Raw genomic sequence first — 26755 nt, forward strand, 5'->3', positions numbered from 1 at the left:
GGCAGGTTTTTTAAACCTTAAAGCTGTGACAAGCCTTAAAGTTCAAATGAAACATTGTTTGGGGTCCAGGTAGAGAATATTAAATTAGTTAGCATTAAAACACACTTAAACCCCAGTGGTTTGAAATTATGTTTTGTATTACTATGAATGAACTGTGAAAAGCCAATTATCTGCTCCTAAAGCCTACACATAAGACTGAGTTATCCTCTATAATGGGATTTAGTTTTATATTTGTGTGCATGCAGAAGAACTTTATTTTTTATGTTCTTACCTTTTTAGTTTAAATTGTCTTTTATCGTTGACCCTTAACATTTCCTTCTTCAAATTCATTTTTTAATGCCAGTTACAGAAAAATAAATAAATTACAGTGCATACATTTGTTCCAGGTTGACTTATAGTCTGGTATTCATTTTTGTACAAGATCACATCAAATGACTTATTACCATTTACAACACGTGCCAGTACACTCTCTTCAGTGTCTTCCTATTCATGTGGTTTTCCAATAAGAGTTTACATGAACTAGTAAAGCTAGCTACCAGTTAAGTTGGCCTACCATGTCATGTCTTGACGTTCGTTCTACAGCCTCGTGATATTGGTAAACCAAACATGACGTTGCGTTCTCATGTTTGACTGGCAGTATTGTCGACCAATGGAAAACAGAGCTCTTTCCCGCACAGCCAATAGGATTCTCCTGATATTCTACAGTGGGGCGGTCGTTCTGAGAAACAGTGCGTATCGGGTTAGGTTGTTAGAAAGTTAATGGCTGGGGGAAAGAGATCCTCCTCAACCCTCGCTTCGGGAGAGTTTCTGGATTCCCTGAAGTAAAATAACGCGAATATCCCGAAAGAAAGAGCCTGGACGGACGTTAAGTCAACAACTAGCTCGGGAACACACGCATCGTGAACATAAGTATGCAGGATGCAGTAGCCGGGACGGCAATGCTGACGGACGGCTTCGAGGACGAGATTGACTCGGTGACTCCTCGCTCCCCAGTGGCAGGGATGGGGGTAGGAGCGACACCAGGAGGAGTCGGACTGGGGGGCATTGGGATTGGTGTAGGTGGAAAGAAAGTACGTTTGTACGGCGAACCAGGCGGGCCTGCTGCAGAAAGACTGGATTTCAAACTAGCGGCTGCGGCCGTCCTCTCATCGGGTCCAGGATCCGGCAGCGACGAGGACGAGGTTTCAGAGGTAGCTACGCTAAGCTAAGCTAGTTAGCTAAGCCTAACCAGAGAGCTAGGCAACATTCCTCTTGTAGCACGACCTGTTAGCTAAAGAATTAGCTCGCAGTTGGCAGCCACCCCCTCCCAGGCCGCCTAAATTACGTAAAAAAAAAAAAGCCAGCACTTTAACCCGATAACACGCCGTGCTGGTTCAGGTGGTGACGGGCTGTTGTTGGTGTCGATAAGGTTTGGTGAGACACGGGCAAGTTGTTCACGCTAAGCGGGTGAAATGTTTTATTTATGCAGCGCAGGCTTCGACTCGGGCCTAGCTCGGGTGGAAGCTGAAGACGGCCTCAGTCGGTGCTGTCGTCTCTCGCAGACACCCATCACAAGTTTGCAGCTCTCCCAGCAGCTCTCCACGCAGCAAATGGAAGATGCCCGCTGAACCCACGGACGCACACGGACAGATTTACTATCTGCCATTTCGCAGTTGTGGTGCAATTACGTCACTTTTCCCAAAATCATGTAAATTAACTCGGATTGACCCCCCGATGCTAACTTTTGAAACATTCAGATTAGTCTTTTCCTCGCGGGATTACTTGAATTTTCGACAGTCAGTGTTGACAAATACACCAGTGGGGGTTATTTTCATCCTTCTGAGGCTCTTTTTAGATTAGACACCACGACTGTGTCAACTTGATTTGCCTTGTCACTACTGAGAGCAGCTATAGTTCATGTTCAGATGTCCAACTTTCCATGTGTTGGCATTCGTATACACGGACTGGTGTGATACCGTTCACTCCTCACCTAAAGCATACATTTGACATGTATTATATTGGATGGATGCGTAGAGTAAACACGGTAGTGTGTGGGGTACACATTACCTCTTAAGATGTGACAAATCCACCTCAATCGGGATTTTGACTGAACACCAGACCAAACCTTTTTTGTCCCGTGTTTGGTCTGGAACTTATTTGCACAAACATATCAAAGGTCTGAGCTTAATGTAGCTTGCATGTCCACGGTACTGTTATCTCTTACAGTTTTGTTTAAAAATGATGTTGCAGTATTTTCTGTAAGGCAACTCTCTGAACAAGGACACATGGGTGTGGAGAAAATTGGCACTACTGAGTAATACCTGTTGATCTATCTCTATGTAACTAAACTAATAACTGACCAAAGGGCTAATGGTCTGAATCACACTACAGCGGTGAGAGCGAGGAAAGTATGGATGTGTCAGCTGATTCAAATGTCAACATAGTTTGTCCATTTGCGTCTGAGCATCAGCTGGGTAGCAGCAGAGGAGGAAAAGCTCATGTTTGACAACTACATCTCTGGCAGTTTATTGAATCATGTTGCCAATGTGTCGTGTTTTTTCACTCACCGAGCCTACCGTGCAAGGCTGAAATGGAGAGTTTGTTGTGGTGTTTTACTCCGATGCAGAACTCGCTGCTCTGGGCAGTAGCTAAAATCTGAGCCCCAGGATTAAGCAGATGCCATTCTAGGCCTTTACAGCTCTCTGGATACCAACACCCTGGGAACTGTAGTTCATTAATAGTGAAGACTGATGTCCATTGTTGATAATAAAGGCCACCGTAGAACTACATTCCCCATAGGTTGTTTTGCTCTGTTCCTATCGTATAGCTGAATACCTCCACATTGCTGACTCTCCTGACCAGGCCCTGACAGCCTGCTGCAGGTTATGGATGGACATAGACAGAAATAATTATTTTCTCTGACTTAGGTTGTTGCAAACCACTGAACTACATTAATGTAACTGGAATCTAAAACTATTCAAAATCTCAACCTTTTCATTGACTGATAGTTCAAATTAGTTGATTTTTCTTCGGACAATGTGAGGTTTATTACATTTTAAAAACATCCCTTTACTGAGTGAATCACTTACTTTTTGCATCAAAACGTGTATACAGGGTCAATCTACCTAGGTGTCAATAGGATGCCTCTCTGTATGAAAATCAACACCCTTTTTTTCAAAAACAATGTTTAACCTGATGTCAGTGGTCTGGTTAGTGTCATTACTCTTTAGTACAGTTAAAATGAGCTTCTCTTCAGACCATTACACATCCTGAGCTTTGAAGTTTATTTCACCACTGTACCAAAGTATGTCCGCTGCTACCTGTGCTATTTTACAACTAGAAAGTTAATGTGAAAATATACCATCTGCAACATAAACCCAGCACACCATTAAAAAGCGTAACATTATAATTAATCCTGTTGTTTCTCTGAAATGAATTTAATGCAATCGAGGCTAGTGAGTTAGTTGATGTTAATCAAAGTTTTTGGCTTGTGTATTCATTGCTAACACCGCTAGGTTTAATATATAGAGGAGAAAAACAGTCCCTACATGGAAAACAAGTACATTGTCTCTTCTGTAACGTATATACATGGAATACTTTCATGGTGAAGGTATTGATTTGCTCAAGTAACTTTCTCCGATAATTGACAGTTGAAGTAAATGATACTTAGTTTGTTCTCATTAAAGCCTCTGTTTTTTTTTTTTTTTTTACTCACTTGGGTTTTTCTTTGAATGTTAACATGTTTGTAAATCAGAATGAAATGCAGGATAGTCAACAGGGCCAGAGCTCAGGTATGAAAGTGTGGTGCTGTACTTGGGCAGCTGACTCTCAGCTGAATCCCTCCATGTGTGCATGGTTTTAATTCCCTGCCATAGCACTTCCAGTACTTTGACTTTCTTATCCCTGTACTCCTTTTTGCTCTCGCTCTTGAAAGCAAATGAAAATAAACAAGGGCAGCATGCCTGATCTTTTAATAGGGGATGCAATATTGTGCTCAGGATCACTTTGTTGCATAATAATGCAAGGAGTGATTTAAATAAAAAGCAACATATATCAATTATTTTTACACTTAGTCTCGTAAGTTACATATTTGTATTGTATTACTGTCAAGATGCCTATAACAATTCCTTTACCCTAATTTTTACCCTTATCTCTTCCAGGTGGAGTCATTCATATTGGACCAGGAGGACCTGGATAACCCCATCATGAAGACAGCGTCAGAGTTGCTTTTATCCAGCGCCACAGATGGAGTAGATTTGAGGACTGTTGATCCAGAGACACAGGCCCGACTCGAAGCTCTACTGGAAGCTGCAGGTACGACTACTTCATCTGTGTCCTTCATTTAGCTTAAAACCTCACACAGTTCACTTGTCTTTGACCAGTACTTCATTGGGCCACACCTACCATCATGCAAGCAGATATAGTCTGTGTTTCAACGTACATTAACTCTGAAAAAGTAAAACCATTTATCTGCCTGAGCTTTCCCCCGCCTCCTTTTAAATCCTAACAGAAGTTGAGCTCTTTAACACTAAGGCTGGGAAAAAAAGAGGACCTTCTGGTTCTGCAAGTGTTGTATCAGCACATTTTTTGAAAGTGATTGCAGTAAATTAGTTTGATTACAACTGGTAATCTCAGAGGTGTAAGAAGGTCTGTGTAGATTAATTCATTAGGGTGGTGTGTCCTGGCCTCGTTTGGGCTTATGAACATTACCAGGCAGATTAACGCTGCAACCTGCTTGAGCCTCCACAGCATGCACAGAGCCTGTGTTGAACGGCTAATGGCTAATCTCATTCTATTCCCCTTTCTCCCTGGCTTAATCTAAACAGAAAAGATGGCAACTTAAATTATCTGTTTGCAAAAGATCTATTGCAGCTTGCATATAGAGGAGTAGGAGGCAAGACATAAAGGAAACGGAGTCAGATGCTGTCATAACAGTTCTCGACTTTATATACATTCTATTTGAGTTTGACAAATTCTCAAAACAGACAAAAAAGCTGATAGGATATGCTGCTGCACTGAAAACATAGCTCATCTCGGCCCCAACTTCACGCAGAAAATTATACTACAGATGGTCTGAAGGTAAAACTCCTGTCGAAGTCGGAGTGAATCATTTGGCAGTTTGCGTTCAAACATGCAGCTCATCTCGAACACTTTAGGAAGGATTCAGAAGCTCTGTGCAAGTGTGAAAGCACCATATGATGAATTCTCCTTGATGTTATGTTGGTTATATAGTCCACTAAAAAGACTAAATGTTTTTGCCAACCTTCTAGCAATAAAAATAATTAACAAAAAAAGAAACCTAAACCCTTACTTTGTCTTCCTGTTTACTTAGGACTTGAGTTTAGTCTTTTTCCTCTAGGAGATGAAGCGAGTCTATCCAACTCTTCATGCTCTCAAATTGATCACAGTTCACAGATATGTTGAAATGTTTTTTTTACAGCATATTAGAGAAAAACATTTAAGAATAGGTTCAATGTTTGCTATATTTACTTAATCATTTCTAGATATAGTCTTTGAATTGGAATTTGAAGAGTTGATCTATCCCCAGTGTTGATGTATTTCTGTGTTAGGTGGGTAAGTGTCACAAAATAGAGAGTAAACATCAGATCAGATTTGGTGTCAGGAGGTACTACATACAAAAGACTGGCAGTGGTTGTGATCTGGTTAAAACTATGACAGTGATATTCCTTATTCTGTAAACGATGCCACTAAAAATGTTCACCTCTGTTTGGTTAGTATTTGTCTTTTGTATTAACCGCTAGCATTAAAGCTTAACTGTAAATGCCAAACAAACTGTAACACAACAAATTCATTTTGGCTTGCCCCACTTTTGGGTCTGTCACATACACTACGCAAATTTTAGATCTGGATGATAAATTAACTTAAAAAAAAAAAAAAGCTTGTAATAGTTTTGTCAAATGTGTAAAATCAGTAATGTGTTTATTCCTGAGGTCATGCTTCAATGAGGTGTTGAACTGGACGACTTATTATTGGGAGAACAGGTGAAATGTGCGAGAAAATGCACTTTTTCTAACAAGTAGTGAACAGGGCCGTTGTTCTATCACAGTGTTTTCACTCCTCAAAAATTCCCGATACTGTAATGAGGAGCTGCTTGTGCGAACGCAAACGTGAATTTTTCTTAACGTCAGGATTTTTTTAGGAGTGCATATGTGTAAACTGCTACAGTGTGAGCCCCCCCCCCCCCCCCCCACACACACACACACGTACATATTTCCCTCTGCATTGCAAGTGTCAGTAGGCTGTGCATTTTCAGAAAAGGAATAGGAGAAGTCTGGCAGCATCAGCATCAAGGTTTGGCCCACATCCAGGGGAGTTTTATGCTGATTGACAATCTCTTCTTAGTCCAATGACCCCTTAACACAAAACAAAAACAAACATTATTATTGTAACTGACTTTCTGTGTCATTTAAACACCTAAATGGTACAAAGAAAGCCTTGGAGAGTATCATTGGATATAAACAAAACTCTTTAAAATAATTATCCCAAAGGGTACTTTCAGCGTTAGACCCCTGACTTTTCTTTTTTTGCATTCCCTGTTGTTCTGTTGTGAAAATAGATTCATGTTGGCTTGCTGTCATGATGCATGTTACTTTTAGAAAGGTAAATCTTTTTCAATCACTTTAAAAAATTAGATTAAGTGAAGTTTTAATCCCTGCATTTAGTCAGTTGTTGTCAAAGGTTGAGCCTCTATCAAACTACTTTTTCACCCTAATTTAACCTGCATAAATCTCAGGCTGATCTTATGCCCAGCCTTACCATATAATTATGCAGGTCACCTGAATTTTCACTGCTGGTTAGAGTTAGATAGGGTTAGAAGATATTTGGCTTTAAAATCTAAAAACTGTGTCATCTTGTGGTCAACATTGTGCCATTGACCTGTTTACTTAGTAAAATGACTTGAGCGTCACTGTTTGTTTTTAAGGAGATGTGTTTTCTGCACACTATCAAAACAGAAGGTAAACAGGCTTTTCAACCATTTCCTGTAAACCATTTGTATCAGTGTTTAACGTTCCTTAAAATATAGTGTATAAGACGCACTTCTAATCCTTTTTTTTTTGTTAAGTTGGCTGTGTCTTATACACCAGTGCGACCAATATACCAGTTTAAAATGATGACACACGGTCCGTCATTACAGTGGATGCAGCCGCCACCATCGCACACGACCCGACTCGAATTGAAAGTTCATCCTCATATATTGTGTATTGAAAGCTGATTGCAAGCTGTGATGGGAAACAAAGCAACACCAACCAGTCTAGTGGCTTTTTAACATCTTTACACCCTCACAAGGTCATAATCATGTATTTTGTTAAACAGTGGTATATTGTTCCGTGAATACAACTTGTTGAGTCTTTTTTTGATTGATAGTCCAATATTAAAGTTAAAGAGTTAAAGAGTGACCAGTGACTCCACTGGTCACAGGGAGCTCACAAACTTTCACTGCAGGCTGAGAGCTCAACTACCGTACTGTTGCTAGTAGGAGTGCAAACTCCCCAAACAAAACAAAAAACAGAACTAAAAGAGCGACACAGCTGCACAGAAAAGGCATGTTGTAGACTTCGCTGAACACGATATAAATCGTCACGCAGGAAGACAGTTTCAACTTTTTTTCTCTTTGAGACCTTCAAAAACAGACTGCGTCTTATATACTGGTGCGACTTATATTCCATAGTTTACGGTAACTACACTGATTATGTTAAAGAAACTGTAACTACAGCCTGGCCACATTGCTACATCTTATCTAAAATGCAACAAGTTCTCTCTAAAAGAGTAGAGCGTTTGTAAACATGTAAGAAAAACACCAGCATGGCTAGCTGTGGTGCTGGTCGTCACTTAGCTTCAATATACTTCTTCAAAGTAAATTATTCATAAGGGGGAAAAAACATTTATGTCAAGGATCATCCATGTGAGGAATGCACAGAATACTGAGGCTGAAAATTAAGGTAGATAAACCTAATAACAGATGTGATTGATTTATAGATAAATTTGTTTTGCAAAATAGTCACATTTCATTTTTCAATTTATTTTTCCTCATTTGTCAGAAGAGCCACTGAGTGAACAGGCTGCAAAGTGATGCTAGTATGAACAATATTAAACTGCCATAGAAAAAAGCATCTAATTCCTTATTTTTCCTCTTGCAGCTTTCTTAATATGAACCTAAATATTAGCTGAAATGTCAATGAAGATGTCAAATGAATGTGACGCCCTGCGAAGACAACTACTGCCTACATCTAGTTGTACACATTAACTATAGTACTCTTTATAAACATTTAGTGATATAAAGGGGATATATTTATACTCTCCTCACACTTTATTTGACCACAACAATTGAGAAGCTCTTGTTGTCTGTGCAAACATGTCAGAGTTTTGGGGGGAGCAGTGTAGGAGAGTGTGCTTATGGGTAAACACTCTATAAGTAATAAGGCAAGATGTGTTCACTCAGGGGATAAGAAGATTTGTGAGGGCAGAAAAGCCACCATTAAAATCTGTTGTTAGTTTGCCATTCAGGACCATATTAAACATGTGCATTTTTACTTTCTTGTTGGCTTGCTAGCCCTTTGCTACATCAGAAAGTTAGTTTCTAGATTTACAACTTAAATAAATAACATTTGTCCATGGAAAATAACAGACAACAGCTGCCTTTGTTCAGAAATTCTAAGAGGTTTAATGTTGACTCCCTTGCAGTTTTGCATTGGCTGTGCTCAAAAAGACACTGACTGAAATTTAAATTGGTATCTTGGATAAAAATGTTTATGCAGATTGAATCATGTGCCGGTGGTACTGTGGGTGTGGGCGGCTGAATGGCTCGCCAGTAACTTGTTTTAGTTGAAAGACAACAAAAATATCTTGTAGTTCTTCACGTCAAAGTTTTGACCTCAGTGAGAGCTCAATGTCCAAGAGAGTTAACCTAAATGGGCGAGTTAATTTCTTCGGTGTGATTCAGAGCTGTGGTAACGGTTCATTTTTTGGCCAGTTTGGCTAAGGAAGTAGGTTAGAAAAAAACATCACCCTCAGGTGGTAATTTTGTTTTCATCTGAAGTATTTACAGTTTTTAGACCTCCAAAGTATGTTCAGCCTGTTTTGTTTCTGTAGGCTCTTTATTCTCTGAGAGAAACATTATACAGTAAAACATTAATGATCTACTTCCTCGACCTCTTGCTTCCCTCCACCTTGGGAACCATTGCGAAATCCTTGTCTGAGATTCTTGCTAAGTTTAGCTCAAGTCACAGGCCTTGTGGTAAAAAACCCTGCAGGACCACAAACACTGAAGCTCACTTCTGTCTGGCTAATGGCTGCAGTGAGGCTGAGGCCAAAGAGTTCAAATAAAAGACTGGCTGTCTTTGGCTCTTTCACAAATATCCCTATGCTACCACACTCGACACTTTCATGGGTTGATTAGTCAAGAAATGCTCCTTTCTCTGTCTTCTGAAGAGGTCTTTCAATGTAGGTCAATAGCAAAAGCTGCTTTTTTTCCTCCTGCTTGCTCTTCTTTTGTTTCCCCTTTTTGGCATCTCCTCTTTCATGAAAATAAAAAAAATATATACACAAACTTTTTTTTTCTCTTATGGCATTTTGTTTTTCACCTATCTGTGCTTCTCTCTCTTGCTGACCACTGTTTCAAGTTTTTGTTTCTCTCACATTCACTGCCTCTTACCCATCTATAATTCCCACAGAATAAGACCCTTTCCTCTTTTACCATTACCAACCTGAACTGATCTACTAGCTACTAGGTCTACTAGCCTAAGAACTAATGTACACCCATCACGGCATCTCCTGTGAGGCTGGTCACAGATCTGTTCTTACCTGGCCATATTATCAGCAAACCAAGGATGAACTAAGAATCATAGATGGTGTATTGAAAGTAGTGGAAACTATGTTAAGCCATATTAACCAATGCTTGTGTGTGTTTTCTGTGTGTGTGTGTGTGTGTTTCCCTCCCCCCTCTTTGTGTATGCTGCTACTAACCCTGGATTGGATTGGCTGGACTGGACTTGCTTCTTCAACTGGTCTGGTCTGGTGTGGTTGTGCTCCTCTGTGGTTTGCCTTGCACTATGCACCTCTGCCCTTTTGGTGTTCGGCAGGCATCGGTAAACTGTCCACTGCCGATGGTAAAGCTTTTGCAGACCCCGAGGTGCTACGAAGACTGACGTCATCGGTGAGTTGTGCCCTGGACGAAGCCGCTGCAGCCCTGACCCGCATGAGAGCTGAAAACACACTCAACGCTGGCCAAGCGGACAAGTATGTATCTCGTCCATTATGACAGTCATATATCAGCTTAGCCTCTTGATATAATCAATCTCAGTTATACATACAGTATGCTAGCCAGCTTGTGAGCTTGCTCATAGGAAATTATTGTAAGGCGCATTTGTGTTGACCTGTCACAGTCGCAGTAATTGTAGCAGTCTGGTTATTTTCAGCCGTAGTTTAGCAGAGGCGTGCTCAGATGGAGATGTCAACGCTGTGCGCAAACTGCTGGATGAGGGACGGAGCGTAAACGAACACACGGAGGAAGGGGAGAGCCTGCTTTGCCTCGCCTGCTCGGCTGGCTACTATGAACTTGCACAGGTGTGAAGGAAATATGGATTATAATTTTTTTTATTTTTCAAATAATGATGAGAAATGTTTAATATCTAAACACTGATGCAAATATTCTGAGTGTTGTGGGAGGTTTTTATCATTTATGCCAAGACTCAATGTTTGTTTTGAATTATTGAAAATGTTCAGGTTTTGTTGGCTATGCATGCCAATGTGGAGGACCGGGGAATCAAGGGAGACATAACACCACTCATGGCTGCTGCCAGCGGAGGTTATGTGGACATTGTCAAACTGCTTCTGGTCCATGGAGCAGATGTTAACGCACAATCCTCCACAGGTAATGCCCCTCATGGTTTATCCACAGTTATCACTTCACACTCTGTGTTTTGCAGTCAGATAAATATTTCTTGTGTCTTCTAGGAAACACAGCTCTGACGTACGCATGTGCCGGTGGCTTTGTGGATGTGGTTAAAGTGCTACTAAAAGAGGGTGCTAACATTGAGGACCACAATGAGAACGGACACACGCCTCTAATGGAAGCAGCCAGTGCAGGCCATGTGGAGGTGGCTAGGGTACTTTTGGAGTATGGCGCAGGAATCAACACACACTCCAATGAGTTTAAGGAGAGCGCTCTCACTCTCGCCTGCTACAAAGGTCAGAATTCAAAAAAAGTCCTCGCCTTGTTGATTACCTTATGTAGATTATCTTTTATAGACATACTCCTCTCTTTGTTTACATTGATTAAAGGCCCAGGGAATTGATCTTTCTTTGACTCCTGCAGGTCACCTGGATATGGTGCGATTTCTGTTGGAAGCCGGGGCAGACCAGGAACATAAAACAGATGAGATGCACACAGCGCTGATGGAGGCCTGCATGGTGAGCATCTGACCCAAATCTAAACATTTTCTTGTCAGGATCAGTTCTCAGTGCCATTTTCATTAGCTTGATTTTTTAAAACAAATAATACAATAGTTTGAAAAAAACAAGTTTAAGAAAACATCTTGTAATCTTTCCACAGTCATGTGATCATTTACCTGAGAGAGAATAAAACAGGCTTTTGTTTTTTTTTGTTTAGTTTAGTGTCTTTATTGCTTTTTTTTATTTGGTACCCTCTATTCACTATTATCAGTTAAAAGAAAAAATAGATTTAACTACATAAATAATATGTTGAGTAATTAAAAGCTATGAGGAATTGTATAGTAATGAAGTTATTAGCACCCTGTTTGGAAAGTTATTTGTGAAGAACCAACATATTCATTCAGGTGCTTATCTCTACATTCTCTGTGTGTCTCGCTGTCCCAGGACGGCCATGTGGAGGTGGCACGGCTGCTGTTGGACAGCGGCGCGCAGGTCAACATGCCAGCTGATTCCTTCGAGTCACCCCTTACCCTTGCGGCCTGTGGAGGACACGTGGAGCTGGCGGCCTTGCTCATAGAGAGAGGAGCCAACTTGGAGGAGGTGTGTAGAGAAAAAAAAAAAAAAAAAAGACAGCTAAATACAAACATGAGAGAACATAGAATTCAGGAGAGGATGCAGATCCCTGTTTTCTTCCTAGTGTTGAGCCTATAAATATGAATTATGTGGCTGTAAATTCATTTTTAGTTTAGTACTGCAGTACCCAATAGCTTGCATCTCCTCAATAGTCATAGAGCCGTGCTGCTGTTCACATACTTTGAATTAAATACTATAGCCTACAAATAAACATATTTGTAGGCTATAGGAGATAGAAGTTTTAACTTGGATAAAAACATGCTTTCATAACTACTTTTTATTGGAGGTGTATTTGACATTTATGAAACAAACTTGTCAAGCTCTTCATTTTGAAATTGCAACATAAAGCAAGCAAGAACAATAAAAGTGATTTGCTCAAATTTCATGGCTTTTATTTAAGCCTTAAAAAAGAAAAACCTACTCAGCTTTCAGTAACGACGCAGACTTGATAATAGGTTATCAGGCAAAATGGTGTTTTTGTGGTTTAGCTCTAATACAGCACATTTCATCTTAAGATATTGACAATGGCATCTACCAGTCAATGTTTCATTTTCCATCCACAGTGAGGGTACAGAGACACATAAGACAATCCAAACTTTACACAGTGAGTCAAAGCCCTCATGTTTTCTTTTCGCTAATGTTTCTGTTTGTGTCCAGGTCAATGATGAGGGCTACACCCCTCTGATGGAAGCAGCTAGAGAAGGCCATGAGGAGATGGTAGCACTACTCCTTGCTCAAGGTAAGAAAGCTTGGCTCCTTCATCTGGGGAACGGAAACTTGATTTGAAATGACATTTCAGTGACTAGCGCTGCCTTGTTTGGATTTGCTTGGCCATGATCATTCCTCTGCCTTGGTCTTTTTTTTGTTTAGCAGAAATAACATAGCAGTCACTGATCACAAACCTTTCTTGTTCTCTTCTCAAGGTGCTAACATCAATGCCCAGACAGAGGAGACACAGGAGACGGCTCTGACTCTAGCATGCTGCGGGGGCTTCCTGGAAGTGGCAGACTTTCTCATCAAGGCAGGCGCTGATATCGAGCTGGGATGCTCTACACCTCTAATGGAGGCTGCACAGGAGGGCCATCTGGAGTTGGTCAAATACCTACTGGCTGCAGGTGAGCCAGAGGGAAATACACTCAGGAGCTGCAAGTCTAAGAGGTCTTAATTTTACCTTTGTGCTTACATGCCGAATCGCTTTGTTTTGTTATTCAGGGGCAAATGTTCATGCCACCACGGCAACGGGAGACACTGCATTGACGTATGCATGTGAAAATGGACACACTGATGTTGCGGATGTGCTGCTGCAGGCTGGAGCCAACTTGGTACTTGAAATCCTCTTTGCCATTTATGATTGGTTGTTTTATAAAGATAAAGATAAAACCAAACCTATAACAGTTGTATATGAAAAAGTGTATCTTTCCAGTGCAAATGTTCATCATTTCTATGAACACATAATTGCCACACAATTTCTGGCAGTAGCTTGTAGAAACAAAGCAGCAATTTATTGTTGAGTCAGTTTTTTTTTTTTTTTTTACTGCACTAGTATGAACTAAGACACGTTTACCTTTATGTTCCAGGAACACGAGTCTGAAGGAGGGCGGACGCCCTTAATGAAAGCAGCAAGGGCGGGACATCTCTGTACTGTACAGTTTCTAATCAGCAAAGGTTGGTTGTTTACTTGTTCATGTTATCAAGTAAGAGAGAAATGTTATTTCCTTTGCCTAAAACCACAGAATGTTTTTTAAAATTTTACTGATGCATAGCATAAGCATCACTTATATATTACAGGTAAATAGATACTAATAATTATATAGGAATCAAAAGCTGAAAAAATTATAATTTGAAAATGAGGATTTATGGATTTCAACTATTTGAATAGAAGATGCTTCATCCTTTAGGGGTATCCACTCTTGCTAATCAATAAAATACTTTCCTTGACTTACTTTCTCGATGGATTATTTACAGTTTATCCCATATCATTTTTTGTTGGTGGCCTGAGAAGTCTGTCTGTTCAAATTTTATATTTGAATGAGTCCTCATTTTTACATTTCTTCTTCTTTTGTCTAGGTGCTAATGTGAACAGAGCTACTGCCAACAATGATCACACAGTGGTGTCTTTGGCCTGTGCCGGGGGACATCTTGCTGTGGTGGAGCTGCTGCTGGCACACGGGGCTGATCCCACACACAGACTCAAAGTAAAACACACACTCTCTCACACTCACACTCTGTTTAGACAAGACCACTTGAATGTCTATCTGTGTGAATTAATACAACTTGATTGAAACCATGTTTGTTTTGTCTTTGTAGGATGGGTCCACCATGTTGATAGAAGCTGCTAAGGGGGGCCACACCAATGTGGTTTCCTACCTGTTGGACTATCCCAACAACATCCTGTCTGTCCCAGCCCCTGACCTCTCCCAGCTCACACCCCCCTCGCAAGATGCCTCTCAGGTCACTACATATGTAAACTTAATGTTTTCTTAATGTTCTGCCGAGAACATATCTGTTTTTGAGTCTAATAATTGTATTTGATTACTTAAAGCTAACATGTTCCCTGCCGACACAGGTTCCTCGTGTCCCATTCCAAGCTCTCGCCATGGTAGTGCCCCCTCAGGAGCCCGACCGAGCCCCATCAAACATCGCCACACCCCCACCCATCTCCAGCAAAGGTATCCAGTGCTTCAAGTTCTATCAACTAGTGAGATGAATCCCCAAAGTAAGTTGCAGACTTAACTCAACTTTCTCTTTCGTTAACCAGGCGTGTCCAAACAAAGACAGGCAGCCCTTCAGCCCGGTGTCCCAAACTCAGTCGGTCGGGGGCCGGAAGCAGAGCCTCTGCCGCCCTTCCACTTGTGCCAGCCTCTAGAGTGCATTGTGGAGGAGACGGAGGGAAAGCTGAACGAGCTGGGACAAAGAATTAGCGCTATCGAGAAGGCTCAGCTTCAGTCGCTAGAGCTCATTCAGGGGGAGCCGCTCACCAAAGACAAGATTGAGGAGCTAAAGAAGAGCCGAGAGGAGCAGGTACAATCCGTCATCCACTTACATCGTGTTTATATTTTTTGTATGTTTTTATTTTAAATGAGGGAAAATGAGCATAAAGGGAACTAAGCTCAATAAGCAAATTCATTCTACGGCTTTTGCTGCACTGTATCAGTAGTAAGTCAACAAGGATGTGGCTGTTGTCCACCTAGGTGCAGAAGAAAAAGAAAATCTTGAAGGAGCTGCAGAAAGTGGAGCGCCAGCTGCAGCTGAAAACACAGCAACAGTTCACCAAAGAGTACATGGAGGCGAAGGGTTTAAAGGAGGAGCAGGAGGCCGGACAAAGCCAGGGTCCTGGTCCGGGTCCTGGAAGTACAGCATGTGCTCCAGGACCCCTTCCTGCTGCACCAGGTGCCCTGGTACACACCGGCTCTGACACGGATGAGGAGGCAAATAAAGATGGCGAGCTGGACGAGCAGCAGGGGGAGGACGGGGATGAGGTCAGTAGTTTTTCGGTTCTGTATTTCAATGTTATAGTTCTGATTTCTCTGACTATACTTACTAACTTGGAACCCTTTATTATTTTCTTTCTTACAATCTTTAGGAAGAGGACGACGATGATGATGAAGAGGAAGGTTCTGAGGAAGAGGTAGATGGAGAGGAAGACAATTACCCCAAGCTTCCTCAGGTTGGCACAATCCTCTACAGAGATCAGCCGCCACAGCAGCCTCCTCTGCCTCCTTCACCACAGGCACAACCCCAGCCTCCTCCCCCACCTCTTCAGGCTGCCTTCGTCCCCATCCAGCCCCTTCCAGACTACAACCCCGCAGACTACCCAGGAAGCACCAGCCCGGAGCTGCAGAGGGTACTGGTAGGGCAGCAGATGCTGGGCCAACAGCAGCAGGGTCAACAGCTAGCTGGTTTAGGCCCAGGAATGATACCTCAGCAGGCTCCAGATGGGCTCATGGTAGCTACACCCGCACAGACGCTCACAGACACGCTGGACGACATCATGGCAGGCGAGTGTTATATTTGAGATTGTCGTAGACTCTCTAGATTTAATTATCTCCTAACTCCTTAATCAGCGTGGTAATTTAACTTTTTTTTAATTTTGTCTGTTGCAGCTGTGAGCAGCCGTGTACCCATGCTGAACACTACAACCTCACCCACACCCCTCTCCCAGCCACCCACACAGATGCCTGCAAACATCGCCTCACCCCCTTCGGTTCTGCCCCTTTACCCCTCGGTCGACATAGACGCACATGTAAGACACAATTCAAAATTGACATACTAGGGATTTTAACATTTTGTGATTTATGCAGAATGCCCTCGCCCCTGTTTAATGAAGTTGTTTTCCCCACAGACGGAGAGTAACCATGACACAGCGCTAACGCTGGCATGTGCAGGAGGACACGAGGAGCTGGTGTCTGTCCTTATTGCACGGGGAGCTAACATTGAGCACCGGGACAAAAAAGGTAAAGAAAATAAAGAAATAATCATTGTATATATCATCTCATAAGCAGAATTCATTGGATTTGGCTTGCTTAGTAAAGTAAGGAATGGGTATATACAATATTGGTTTAATTTTATCTTATTAGAAAATGTTGTAATATATATTGAAAAACTTGAAAACCACTCCTACTTCCTTTGCAGGTTTTACACCTCTGATCCTGGCTGCCACCGCTGGTCATGTCGGAGTGGTAGAAGTTCTCCTGGACAAAGGGGGAGACATTGAGGCTCAGTCAGAGAGAACCAAAGACACGCCCCTGTCCCTGGCCTGCTCTGGGGGACGCCAGGAGGTAAACACATTGGTTATGTCCTGTTTGACCTAACTGTCTGCATCCTTCAGAGTGTGCATTTAAATACAGCTAATAAATACGTCCTCCTTTCCCTGTCCAATGAAAGATCCATCCTTTGCGTTCTTTGTGGACCAAAAAATCCCAAGATTCATTGAGGGTGCATTTTTTGCTTTTTTAAAAATAAATAGAGAGAAAAAAGTCAGAAGTCTAATCCACAATCAAGATATGCATAACTTTGTTAATTACAAAAGTTAGTTTTAGCACATTTGAAGGATTTCTTGAAGTTTGTTATTTTATTCATGATGATTAAGAGCAGTGGTCTGGTCTTCATTTATCCATAGTTTTGGGTTTAGGAGTTTGGCCATATAATCAGGGTGCTTATTAACCAAAGGGTGTAAGTGCTGGTGATGCCAATGGAGAATCCTCTGTAGACCAGACAGTGTCATTTCAGTTTGGCCTGAGCAGTCTATGCAGACTTTGAGAAGGCTGGGTCTGAGACAGTGAAGGGCTTTGACTTTACCTTAACTAAAGTTATATTCCTCTTTCACCTATTCAGAGCTTTAACGTTGTTGTATAACTGTCCCTTGGATTTTTCAGGTGGTTGAGCTGCTGCTGCTTCGGGGAGCCAACAAGGAACATCGTAATGTTTCCGACTATACGCCTCTCAGCCTGGCTGCTTCTGGGGGTTACGTCAATATCATCAAGATACTCCTCAATGCTGGAGCTGAAATTAACTCCAGGTGGGGGAATAGAACTAAAATATTCAGTTTTGACTTTTGAAATGTATTAAACATGTCCTTTTTAAGGTTCGTTATCGGGATAAAATGTCCTTAATATGACATTATTTTGTTCATGAAAATGCTTCCTTTTGGTTTTAAAAGTAACTGCCGAGCAATAACCTTTTTTTAAATATGTAAGGGGGAAACGATTAGGCAATAACTTTTAAACCAATAATTCAGTTATTTGCCACCTCGATAAATTCTACATTTCAAATATGACTGTAATGTTTTAGTTGCAAAATTGCAATCAAAATAATACATATTCTGATTCATGAAAAATAATCTGTTAATTGTCTCTGTGCTAAAACAAAAGATTTATTTTGTTCTCTAAACCTTTTAGTTATCAATTTGCTTGTTTGTTTGTGTCACCAGGACTGGCAGCAAGCTAGGAATCTCTCCTCTGATGCTAGCAGCTATGAATGGTCACGTACCTGCAGTGAAGCTATTGCTTGATATGGGCTCCGACATCAACGCTCAGATTGAGACCAACAGAAACACAGCTCTGACCCTGGCCTGCTTCCAGGGGCGGGCTGAGGTTGTAAGTCTGCTGCTGGATCGCAAAGCCAACGTTGAGCATCGGGCTAAGGTGAGGAGTCAGGAGTCCAAACCTATTTAATCACTCAGTCAAAAACAGTGTTACACTGGTGGAGTCCAGATTGCCTCTGGTGAACTTACTTAGTAACCTTTTCACCTTTTGCAGACTGGACTCACTCCTCTGATGGAGGCAGCTTCAGGAGGTTATGCAGAAGTGGGCCGAGTGCTGCTGGACAAAGGCGCAGACGTCAACGCTCCCCCTGTTCCCTCATCCCGAGACACTGCCCTCACCATTGCTGCAGACAAGGGCCACTACAAGTTCTGTGAGCTGCTTATCAACAGGTGAGGAAACAAGTGTTTCTGTACAGAACTGTGGTCTCCTTAAATAATGAGATAATCCTCAGTGACTTCATATCTTTGGTAAATTAGCTGTAATTGTTGAACAGACGGTCATCACTGCTGCTTAGTAGTTTGATGCTTTGTTGGACATTCAGCTTAAACAGACCATCACTATCACAGAGTAAGGATCCTTATTATTTTTCAAGGGCTGATTTTGCTTTTCTAACATCACGGTTTACACCTTCAGCCTGTGGTCAATAAACACTCCCATCTTTTAGCTGTGATGCCCTTGTCTGTCTCCTAAATGTTGTACTTCTTCCTGTCTTTGCAGGGGTGCCCATATCGATGTACGAAACAAGAAAGGGAACACTCCTCTCTGGCTTGCGGCTAATGGTGGCCATTTCGACGTGGTCCAGCTCTTGGTGCATGCTAGTGCTGATGTGGACGCAGCCGATAATCGCAAGATCACCCCACTCATGGCTGCTTTTCGCAAGGTGCGGAGTTTTCCAAAATTGTAAGTGTGTCATGCTACACTGTGGCAAGCCTCTGGTTACTAACAGTTTTGTGTACCATTTTAGGGTCATGTGAAGGTGGTGCAGTATCTTGTTAAGGAAGTCAACCAATTCCCATCAGACATTGAGTGCATGAGATATATTGCTACCATCGCTGACAAGGTAGGTGTTGATATTCTTTTACTTACTCTGCTAGATCTTTTTTTCTGTGCTGATAGTTTTTAGCAGAGCTCTTACTCCAGTTATTGTTTTGCTGTTGTTGCAGGAGCTATTGAAGAAGTGCCACCAGTGCATGGAGACCATCGTCAAAGCCAAAGACCAGCAGGCAGCCGAGGCTAACAAGAACGCTAGCATACTTCTGAAGGAGCTAGACTTGGAGAAGGTAATATCAGACCCAATCGCTGTGTGTTAAATACACTTGTTGAACATGGAAGTATTTTGACATTTCTGTCTTGTGTTTAACAGTCTCGAGAGGAGAGCAAGAAGCAGGCTCTGGCTGCTAAACGTGAGAAGCGCAAGGAGAAACGCAAGAAGAAGAAGGAGGAGCAGAAGAGAAAGCAGGAAGAAGAAGAGGGACAAAAAACCAAGGAGGACCCCTCTGACATGCTTGAGCAGAAGGAGGATTCAGCAGATGGTTCTTATTTTTTTAATAACTTTTGCTTTAATTTATGAGACCACTGAGTGCTAGTTTTCTTATAATTACAGATCCATAGTATTAGAATTGAGAGTTTGTTGAACACTCTTTTTATACATTTTTATCAATGTTCCCCTCAGAATCAGAGGTTCCTATTGAGCCACCCAGTGCAACCACAACCACCACCATCGGTATATCTGCCACCTCCACAACTTTCACTACAGCTTTTGGTAAAAAGCGAGCAGGTGTGGCCACTACCCCGAGCACCAATCGCAAGAACAAAAAGAATAAGACCAAGGACTCGCCCAATGAACCCATCATATTACAGGATCCGCAGGTGAGTGCTACTGATTTTGTCATTGTTTTGTCACAATGGGCTATGTCATTTATATTAGCCTCTATGTAATTTATATTAGCTGTTATAAAATGACCTGTGTGTGTGTGTGTCCCATCTAGGTTGCACTAGCGCAGCACAAGGCTGACAAGAACAAGATCCACGGTGAGCCACGGGGTGGAGGTGGGGGAGTGACAGGTGGCAACAGCGATTCTGACCCCTTGGATAGCACCGACTGTGCCAGTGAGAGCAGCAGCAGCGGGGGCAAGAGTCAGGAGCTCAACTACCTCCCTGACCTCACCTCTTCCGCCTCCTCCTCTTCTTCATCCTCCTCCTCCTGCTCAGCCCCCTCCTCAGGAGCAGCCCAGTCCCTTTTACGCGGCCCAGAGAAGAGACACTGTCCTCAGCCGCAAACTGACGGCAAAGTAGACAACAAGGTCACAGTCTCCATCTCCAAACCAATGCAAAAGTGAGTCCCTGCTGGAGCAGAGCACATTTCACATCAAAATGACATACTGTTTCTGTGGGTAGCTGCTCAGCTGGGGGGGGGGGGGGGTGGGATTGTTCTCACTAATTTTTGATTGTCCACCAACATGACCTATGATAGTATATATTTATTACTGTGATCTAAGTTGAACTTCCCTGGTTTTGTCGCAGAGCTTCGGACACAAGCGACTCCACCTCAAACTCCTTGCCCTCTCCATTTAAGTCCATGGCTCTGCCTGTCACCTCACCCAACAGTAAACTCAGTCTCACAAGCCCCAAGAGAGGCCAGAAGAGAGAAGAAGGTTGGAAGGAGGTGGTCAGAAGGTCAGTGGTTGATTTAACTGTTTCAAATTTGTCCACTTTGGATTGACATGACAAGTTTTATCTAATTTTCCTGCACTTCTAATGGAGAGATTGTTCTTAAAACTCAAATATCAAAAAGCAAAATTTCTTGTTCAGTTGGCATCAGTGGACATAAACTACAATCAGTTGTCTTACCATTCGACATATTTGTAAAATACTTTGACTGCTTCTTTTGAAGATCAAAGAAGCTGTCGGTGCCGGCCTCTGTCGTGTCTCGGATCATGGGCCGAGGAGGCTGCAACATCACAGCCATCCAGGATGTGACAGGAGCTCACATTGACGTTGACAAACAGAAGGACAAGAATGGGGAGAGGATGATCACCATCAGGTAAAAATAAAGGCCCTCTAGTGGACTGTTAACCCCATTGCACTGGGGTAGAACAGCTGGTTGGATGCATTAAGCATGTAAGCCCCTTATGGATGATGTCAGTCATTCCAGTGTCACAGGGTTTGGTGCAAGTTAAATTCAGGGGAGTTTATCCTCTTCACTTATTTTGACAATGAATGTATAAATATCATACACTAGGACTGCATTCAAGAAGATCTGAAGCTTTGAAATGTTCCTTGGAGGTCTTGTGAAACAAACAGTCACTAGTGCAGCCAATCAAAATAAAAACCTTAATCCCTGAGTACTAGAAAATGTGACATACTTTTGCTACATTACTAATTTTATTTTTTCACTTATTATTCATTGTCACGAAAGATTTAGTCTTAACAAAGTGTGCTCTATTGTTTCAGAGGAGGCACAGAGTCTACAAGGTATGCAGTGCAGCTGATAAATGCTCTCATCCAGGATCCGGCCAAAGAGCTTGAAGATCTGATCCCAAGGAATCACATCAGAGCCCCAGGCTCCAAAACGACCTCAGCCTCCTTCCCCAGTACCACTGGGGTCACCAGTGGTTCAGCAACTGGGCCAAAGGCCTTGAGTTCGTTGGTCGCCTCCACAGGGGTCTCATTCCAGCCGTCTTCATCCTCATCTTCATCTATCTCTCAGGCCGGGGGAAAGATTGGGAAGGGGCTGTCATCAAACGTCAGACAGCCTTTCCCTGTGTCACTGCCCCTTGCTTATGCACACCCACAGCTGGCTCTTCTTGCTGCTCAGACCATGCATCAGATCAGACACCCTCGTCTGCCCATGGCACAGTTTGGAGGCACGTTCTCGCCCGCTGCCAGCACCTGGGGACCCTTCCCTGTGCGCCCTGTGAGTCCTGGCAGTGCTAATAGCTCCCCCAAACACAACGGAGGCACCAACAGCACGCTTGGCCAGGCCAGACCCAACTCCAACCACAGTGAGCACAGCAACACAGCCAGCTCAGGAGCACAGGTTACCACCATCAACACGACCACCACTAGTGCTCCTAACACATCTACAGCTGCATCCTCGCCTCATACTCCCAACCCCACCCCATACAACCCTCAGCCCAGCATCCCCACCCCTTCCTCCGTCAGGAAACAGCTCTTTGCACCTGACCCCAAGCCTGGTGGTGCTACCCCTGTGTCAGCTATTGCTACTTCTACCAGCGGCAGCAATGCAGTACGAGGCACAGGTTCTCCTGCACATCACAGCTCCACTACAACCACGGCAAACGCCCCTCAGCAGTCGGTTGGACCTATCTCCCAGACCCTCATCCAGTCTTCTAAAACGGAGCCCAGTAACGTCGCCCTCCCTGGAAAAGACAAGTCCTCTCTGTCTGTAGAGGCCCAGCCTATATCTGTCAGCGAGAGCATCAACTCTGTTGGCTTCACTGCTCCCGCCATGGCTTTACCCACCAAGCCAGAGCCTCGCCAGCAGTTACCGCCCCCTCCCTCCAGTGTCCCATCGTCAGATCCCCCACCAGCCCTCATCAACCCCCAGCACAGCTCCCACCTCACCTCAGGCCCTCCTCCTCAGTCCCTTTCACACAATGTTGCACATCCCAACAACACTGTTCCTCACTTCTCAGCCCCCGCGCCCAGAGTCTCCCATCGTATGCAGCCACCAGGGCCTTATTATTCCCATCCTGAGCAGCAGCAGCAGCAACAACAGCAGCAGCAGCAACAGGCACAACAGCAGCAACAACAACAATCTGTGTTTGTGCCCTTCAACGCTCAGCAAGAACCCCCAAAACAGACCCAAAACCAGACCTCCCAGCCTACAAGTTTGCCTCCACAAGCCCAGAACCAATCTCAAGGCCCCCACCAGGTCTCTGGTAACATGGGGATGATGAACGGCTCCCAGATGCAGCATGTGGCAAATGCAGGCAAGCCTCAGCAAATACCACCAAACTTTGGACATGCAGGCCTTTTCAACTTCAGCAGCATCTTTGATAACAACAGCCAGGTGAGTTTAATTCAACTTCAGCCAGTTTCTTTTTTCATTTTCTTGACTTTAAATGGCAAATAATCAAATTTTAATGCTTATATATTTGCTCTTATATCAAATCAGTCATGAATCCAATAATTTACATTTAATTCATTTTGGCTGTTTAGCAGGTTGGAAACAACCAGGTCTGGGGTGCCTGCCATCTGCCTGCTCGATCACCTCCTGAGCAGCCATACTCAGCCCCTCAAGCCTACATGAGCATGGGCCAGATGGAGAATATGATGCCCCCACCTCCTCCAGACAGCTCCAAAGCCCCTGGCTACCGCCCAGCCTCACAGAGGATGGTCAACAGTCCTATCGGTATGACTGTGTTTGATTCACTTTACACATAATCATTTTGTTTGTGTATATTACCCGGTTCATCCTTTTTGAGAACTTGTTTTATGAGGAACGTAACTAATGTAACAGCATTGAAATAGGGTTAGTGACAGTATAAAAAGTTAATCATTATACAAGTAAAAAGAATCATCACAGTTGAACAAGTTTCTTCTCACATTAGGTCTGTATTTGAGGTGCAGTTTTCTTATGTGCACAAAAGTAATATCTATCTCTAACCGTCTGCACCCACAGCTTTGACCAGCTATGCCACCAGCATCTCTGGCAGCCCTGTGTATCTGCATGGTCATACAGCAGTTGGCGCACCATCATTCAGCAGACAGCACTTTTCCCCTCACCCATGGAGTGCATCCACATCAGGTATGAGGCTCATGCTGATTCAAGAAAAAGTGGTTTTATACTGTTTAAGAAACGGACTGAAATTCATACTGATGCCTTTTTTATGACCTACACAAGCAAAGCAGTCAATGTGCATAAAGGTTGACTATTTCTCTATAGTACATTTTGATGCCTCGGGTTGCTGCCACAGAGTAGGTGAAGTAGTCAGGAGAAGGAAGTCGATGCACGAAATAGCATCTCTGTGGCTGATATATTCTCAGTTAAATAAAAGCAGGATGAGATTTTTCTTGGGAAAACGATTTATGCATGCTCTGGACAAGATCAGCATAGAGACGAGAAGCAGCACTCTGTCCACAGGTGGCCCGCAAAACAACACAAACCGAAAGTTTCCCACGGGAGCTTCCACTGAGTGTTCTTTTTTGCTGCACTGTTTTCTTTAATAAAGTACATTTTTGTTAATGTTTCAGTAACATAAGGAAATGGCCAAATACCTTTTTTTTTATTTTGTTCATTTTATTTACTACCAGATATATCATCTGTCGTTAACTATTTCCTCCTGTACCGTCCCTTCATCTCCAGGTGAATCTCCTGTCCCTCCTCCCTCTACGGTGTCAACCTCTGCCCTCTCCACCTCAGCTGTGGCTCCTCCTCCCCAGCAGAAGCCTGGAAACTCCTCGCAACAGGACCGTAAAGTCCCTCCACCCATCGGCACGGAGCGGCTGGCCAGGATCAGGCAGACTGGTTCTGTTAACCCACCTCTGCTAACCACCAGCTACACAGCATCTGTTGGACAAGGAGGCATCTGGTCCTTTGGTGTCGGCAGTGCTTCAGGTAAGAGTAACTGATGTTTAGCTGTCCTGCTTCAGTTTATTAAAATTAAAATCATCTCGAATGTTTCAATCTCAGTTCCAATGCCCTAATACCTGATATCCATTAATACTAATGCTAACCCCCAGCGTGTCTTGGTACAGAGGCTATGTCCGGTTGGTCCCAGCCTCTGATAAGCAGCCACATGATGCACCCTCAGCTGCAGGCAGAGCAGTCTGCTTTCTCTCAGCACCAGCCCATGGAGCAGGACGACACAGGCATCTCAAACCCAGCTAACAACTACCACCAGCCGCAGCATCTGCCCAACAGTTACATGGACTTCCCAAAGGTAACACAAAGCCTTCGCTCTGTGGAAAACAAAAACACTGTACACACACATGTACACGTGTGCAACAGTTTTGTAGATAATATAACAAAGAGTAAGGTCTTTTTCCTGCTTCTTTGTCTTCAGATTACTTTTGTTATGAATTAGCGCTATACAAATAAAAATGTATTAAGTTACCTATTTATATCCTCAAAGGGAATGCCCATGTCGATGTATGGAGGAACCATGCTGCCCCCTCATCCTCCCATGGCAGAGGGGCCGGGGGGACCGATGTACAACGGTTTGCACGCTGGTGACCCCGCATGGAGCCCCATCATCAAAGTGGTCCCAAACAATGCAGATAATTCTGACCCACAACAGCAGGTAAGGCCAGAGTCAAATCCAGTCATATGCTTAATGTTTAAAATGTCAGTCTTTCATTTCTGAAACTTCATTAATGTCATGTTTTTTTACTACATTGGTTCAGACATACAACTCTTATTTTGTCCTCTGTTTTTTTTTTAGGTGTGGCCTGGTACCTGGGCGCCTCATGTGGGCAATGTGCACCTGAACCACGTCAACTAGAAAGCGTCCACAGCAATCAAACCCACACAGCATGACCCACAGCGCAAACATGAAATACCAACTGACGAACATGACCGAATAAGACAAACAAAAAAAAGAAAAGAAAAATGTACAACATGTTAACCTAAGTAGTGACCTGAGAGTGCAGAGCAGAAGTTGAAGAATTGGAAGTTGTCTTGACGCCATTCTTTGATGTGCCTATGTCAAACAAGGAAAGAGGAATTTGGGGGAGAGCTGTTATCAGTGTCCCGATGATGCAAACAAACATGCGCGATCACCTGTTTAACAGGATCCATTCTCTGCGTAGTTTAGCGATTTTGACTTAAACCCACATACACCGTTCTTGGGCTGCAGGGGGCTCAACATGAAGTAGCTATTTAAACTTGGCCCAGAACTAGATGATGATTACCTAAAAAGAAAGAGAAATCAGAACCTTTTAGAGTGGTAAATACATGTATAATTGTTTACATACTAAAAAGGGTTAAAATGAGAGTAAATTTCATGTCGTATAGTGGCTCTACTTTATGTAGCCTGTATTAATGTGAAATATTTACCTTAATATTCAATAAAAAGATTGAAAAGTATGTGTCTGTCATTTTATGAATCATACCTTATTTTCATTTTTTGAGTTCAACATTAAAAATGATTAAATCTATGGAAGCTTTTGTTTTCACCTTGTTCTTTGTCCTCATGTTCTGTTGGTGTCTGTCCTTCACAGCTGCAGTTTGTGTGCAGTCAAAAAATTTTCTTAATGGTTGCAAATTTCCATGCAGAAAACTATTTTTTCTTTAACTATAAATGATATAGTGGATTTGTTTTACTGTATATCTATATAAAACAAACATTTCTTATTCGGCAGTGAAACCATACTCTTTAATTGTCCAAACAACATCACAGCTAACCACTGTAACCACTCAGTTTTTAACTTTGGCATCACGTAATGCATTTAAGTGGCAAACATTGATTTTCACCAGTAATACTACCTTTAAACTCTCTGATCTGCAAACATGTAATGTTCAGAGAACATTTAGTCCATAAACAGATTGCTTTGCCTTATTGGTAAATGTCAGGAAGTACTTATTTCAATACAATGACCCTGAATGGCCTGGTTTATTGTCCAAAATGAACTATTCTAACATAAATACCATTTCCCCATACGAGTTATTACCATAGACTGTAAATATTTAGCGGCAACATCCGGCCTTAAAAATTTAAGCC

At 42.7% G+C, this 26755-nt stretch overlaps 1 protein-coding gene across 13 annotated transcripts; it reads left to right on the forward strand.

Moving 5' to 3' along the window:
* Positions 1-739: 739 nt before the first annotated feature.
* Positions 740-26121, forward strand: ankhd1 (ankyrin repeat and KH domain containing 1). Of its 13 annotated transcripts, none has more exons than XM_020639458.2 (39): positions 740-1190; positions 4140-4293; positions 10080-10236; positions 10401-10563; positions 10723-10870; positions 10954-11187; positions 11315-11409; positions 11836-11991; positions 12682-12763; positions 12948-13139; positions 13237-13346; positions 13602-13689; positions 14092-14219; positions 14332-14475; positions 14591-14693; positions 14783-15045; positions 15216-15503; positions 15608-16022; positions 16128-16267; positions 16367-16478; positions 16657-16802; positions 17400-17542; positions 17954-18167; positions 18282-18457; positions 18786-18948; positions 19033-19128; positions 19232-19348; positions 19432-19600; positions 19741-19937; positions 20057-20403; positions 20592-20744; positions 20962-21111; positions 21522-23103; positions 23253-23445; positions 23716-23841; positions 24400-24651; positions 24777-24976; positions 25169-25336; positions 25478-26121. In XM_020639458.2, the coding sequence occupies exons 1-39, from the start codon at positions 912-914 to the stop codon at positions 25535-25537; spliced, it is 8103 nt and encodes a 2700-aa protein (XP_020495114.1). In that variant the 5' UTR covers positions 740-911; the 3' UTR covers positions 25538-26121. The 13 variants fall into 13 exon arrangements, with proteins under 13 accessions (XP_020495114.1, XP_065814922.1, XP_065814913.1 ...); XM_065958850.1 differs by having other exon boundaries at positions 23256-23445; positions 24792-24976; XM_065958841.1 differs by having other exon boundaries at positions 11315-11407; positions 11828-11991.
* The last annotated feature ends 634 nt before the right edge of the window (positions 26122-26755 follow it).

The sequence above is a fragment of the Labrus bergylta genome, chromosome 9 (genome assembly GCF_963930695.1).
Source record: "Labrus bergylta chromosome 9, fLabBer1.1, whole genome shotgun sequence".
In the NCBI taxonomy this organism is placed as follows: Eukaryota; Metazoa; Chordata; class Actinopteri; order Labriformes; family Labridae; genus Labrus; species Labrus bergylta.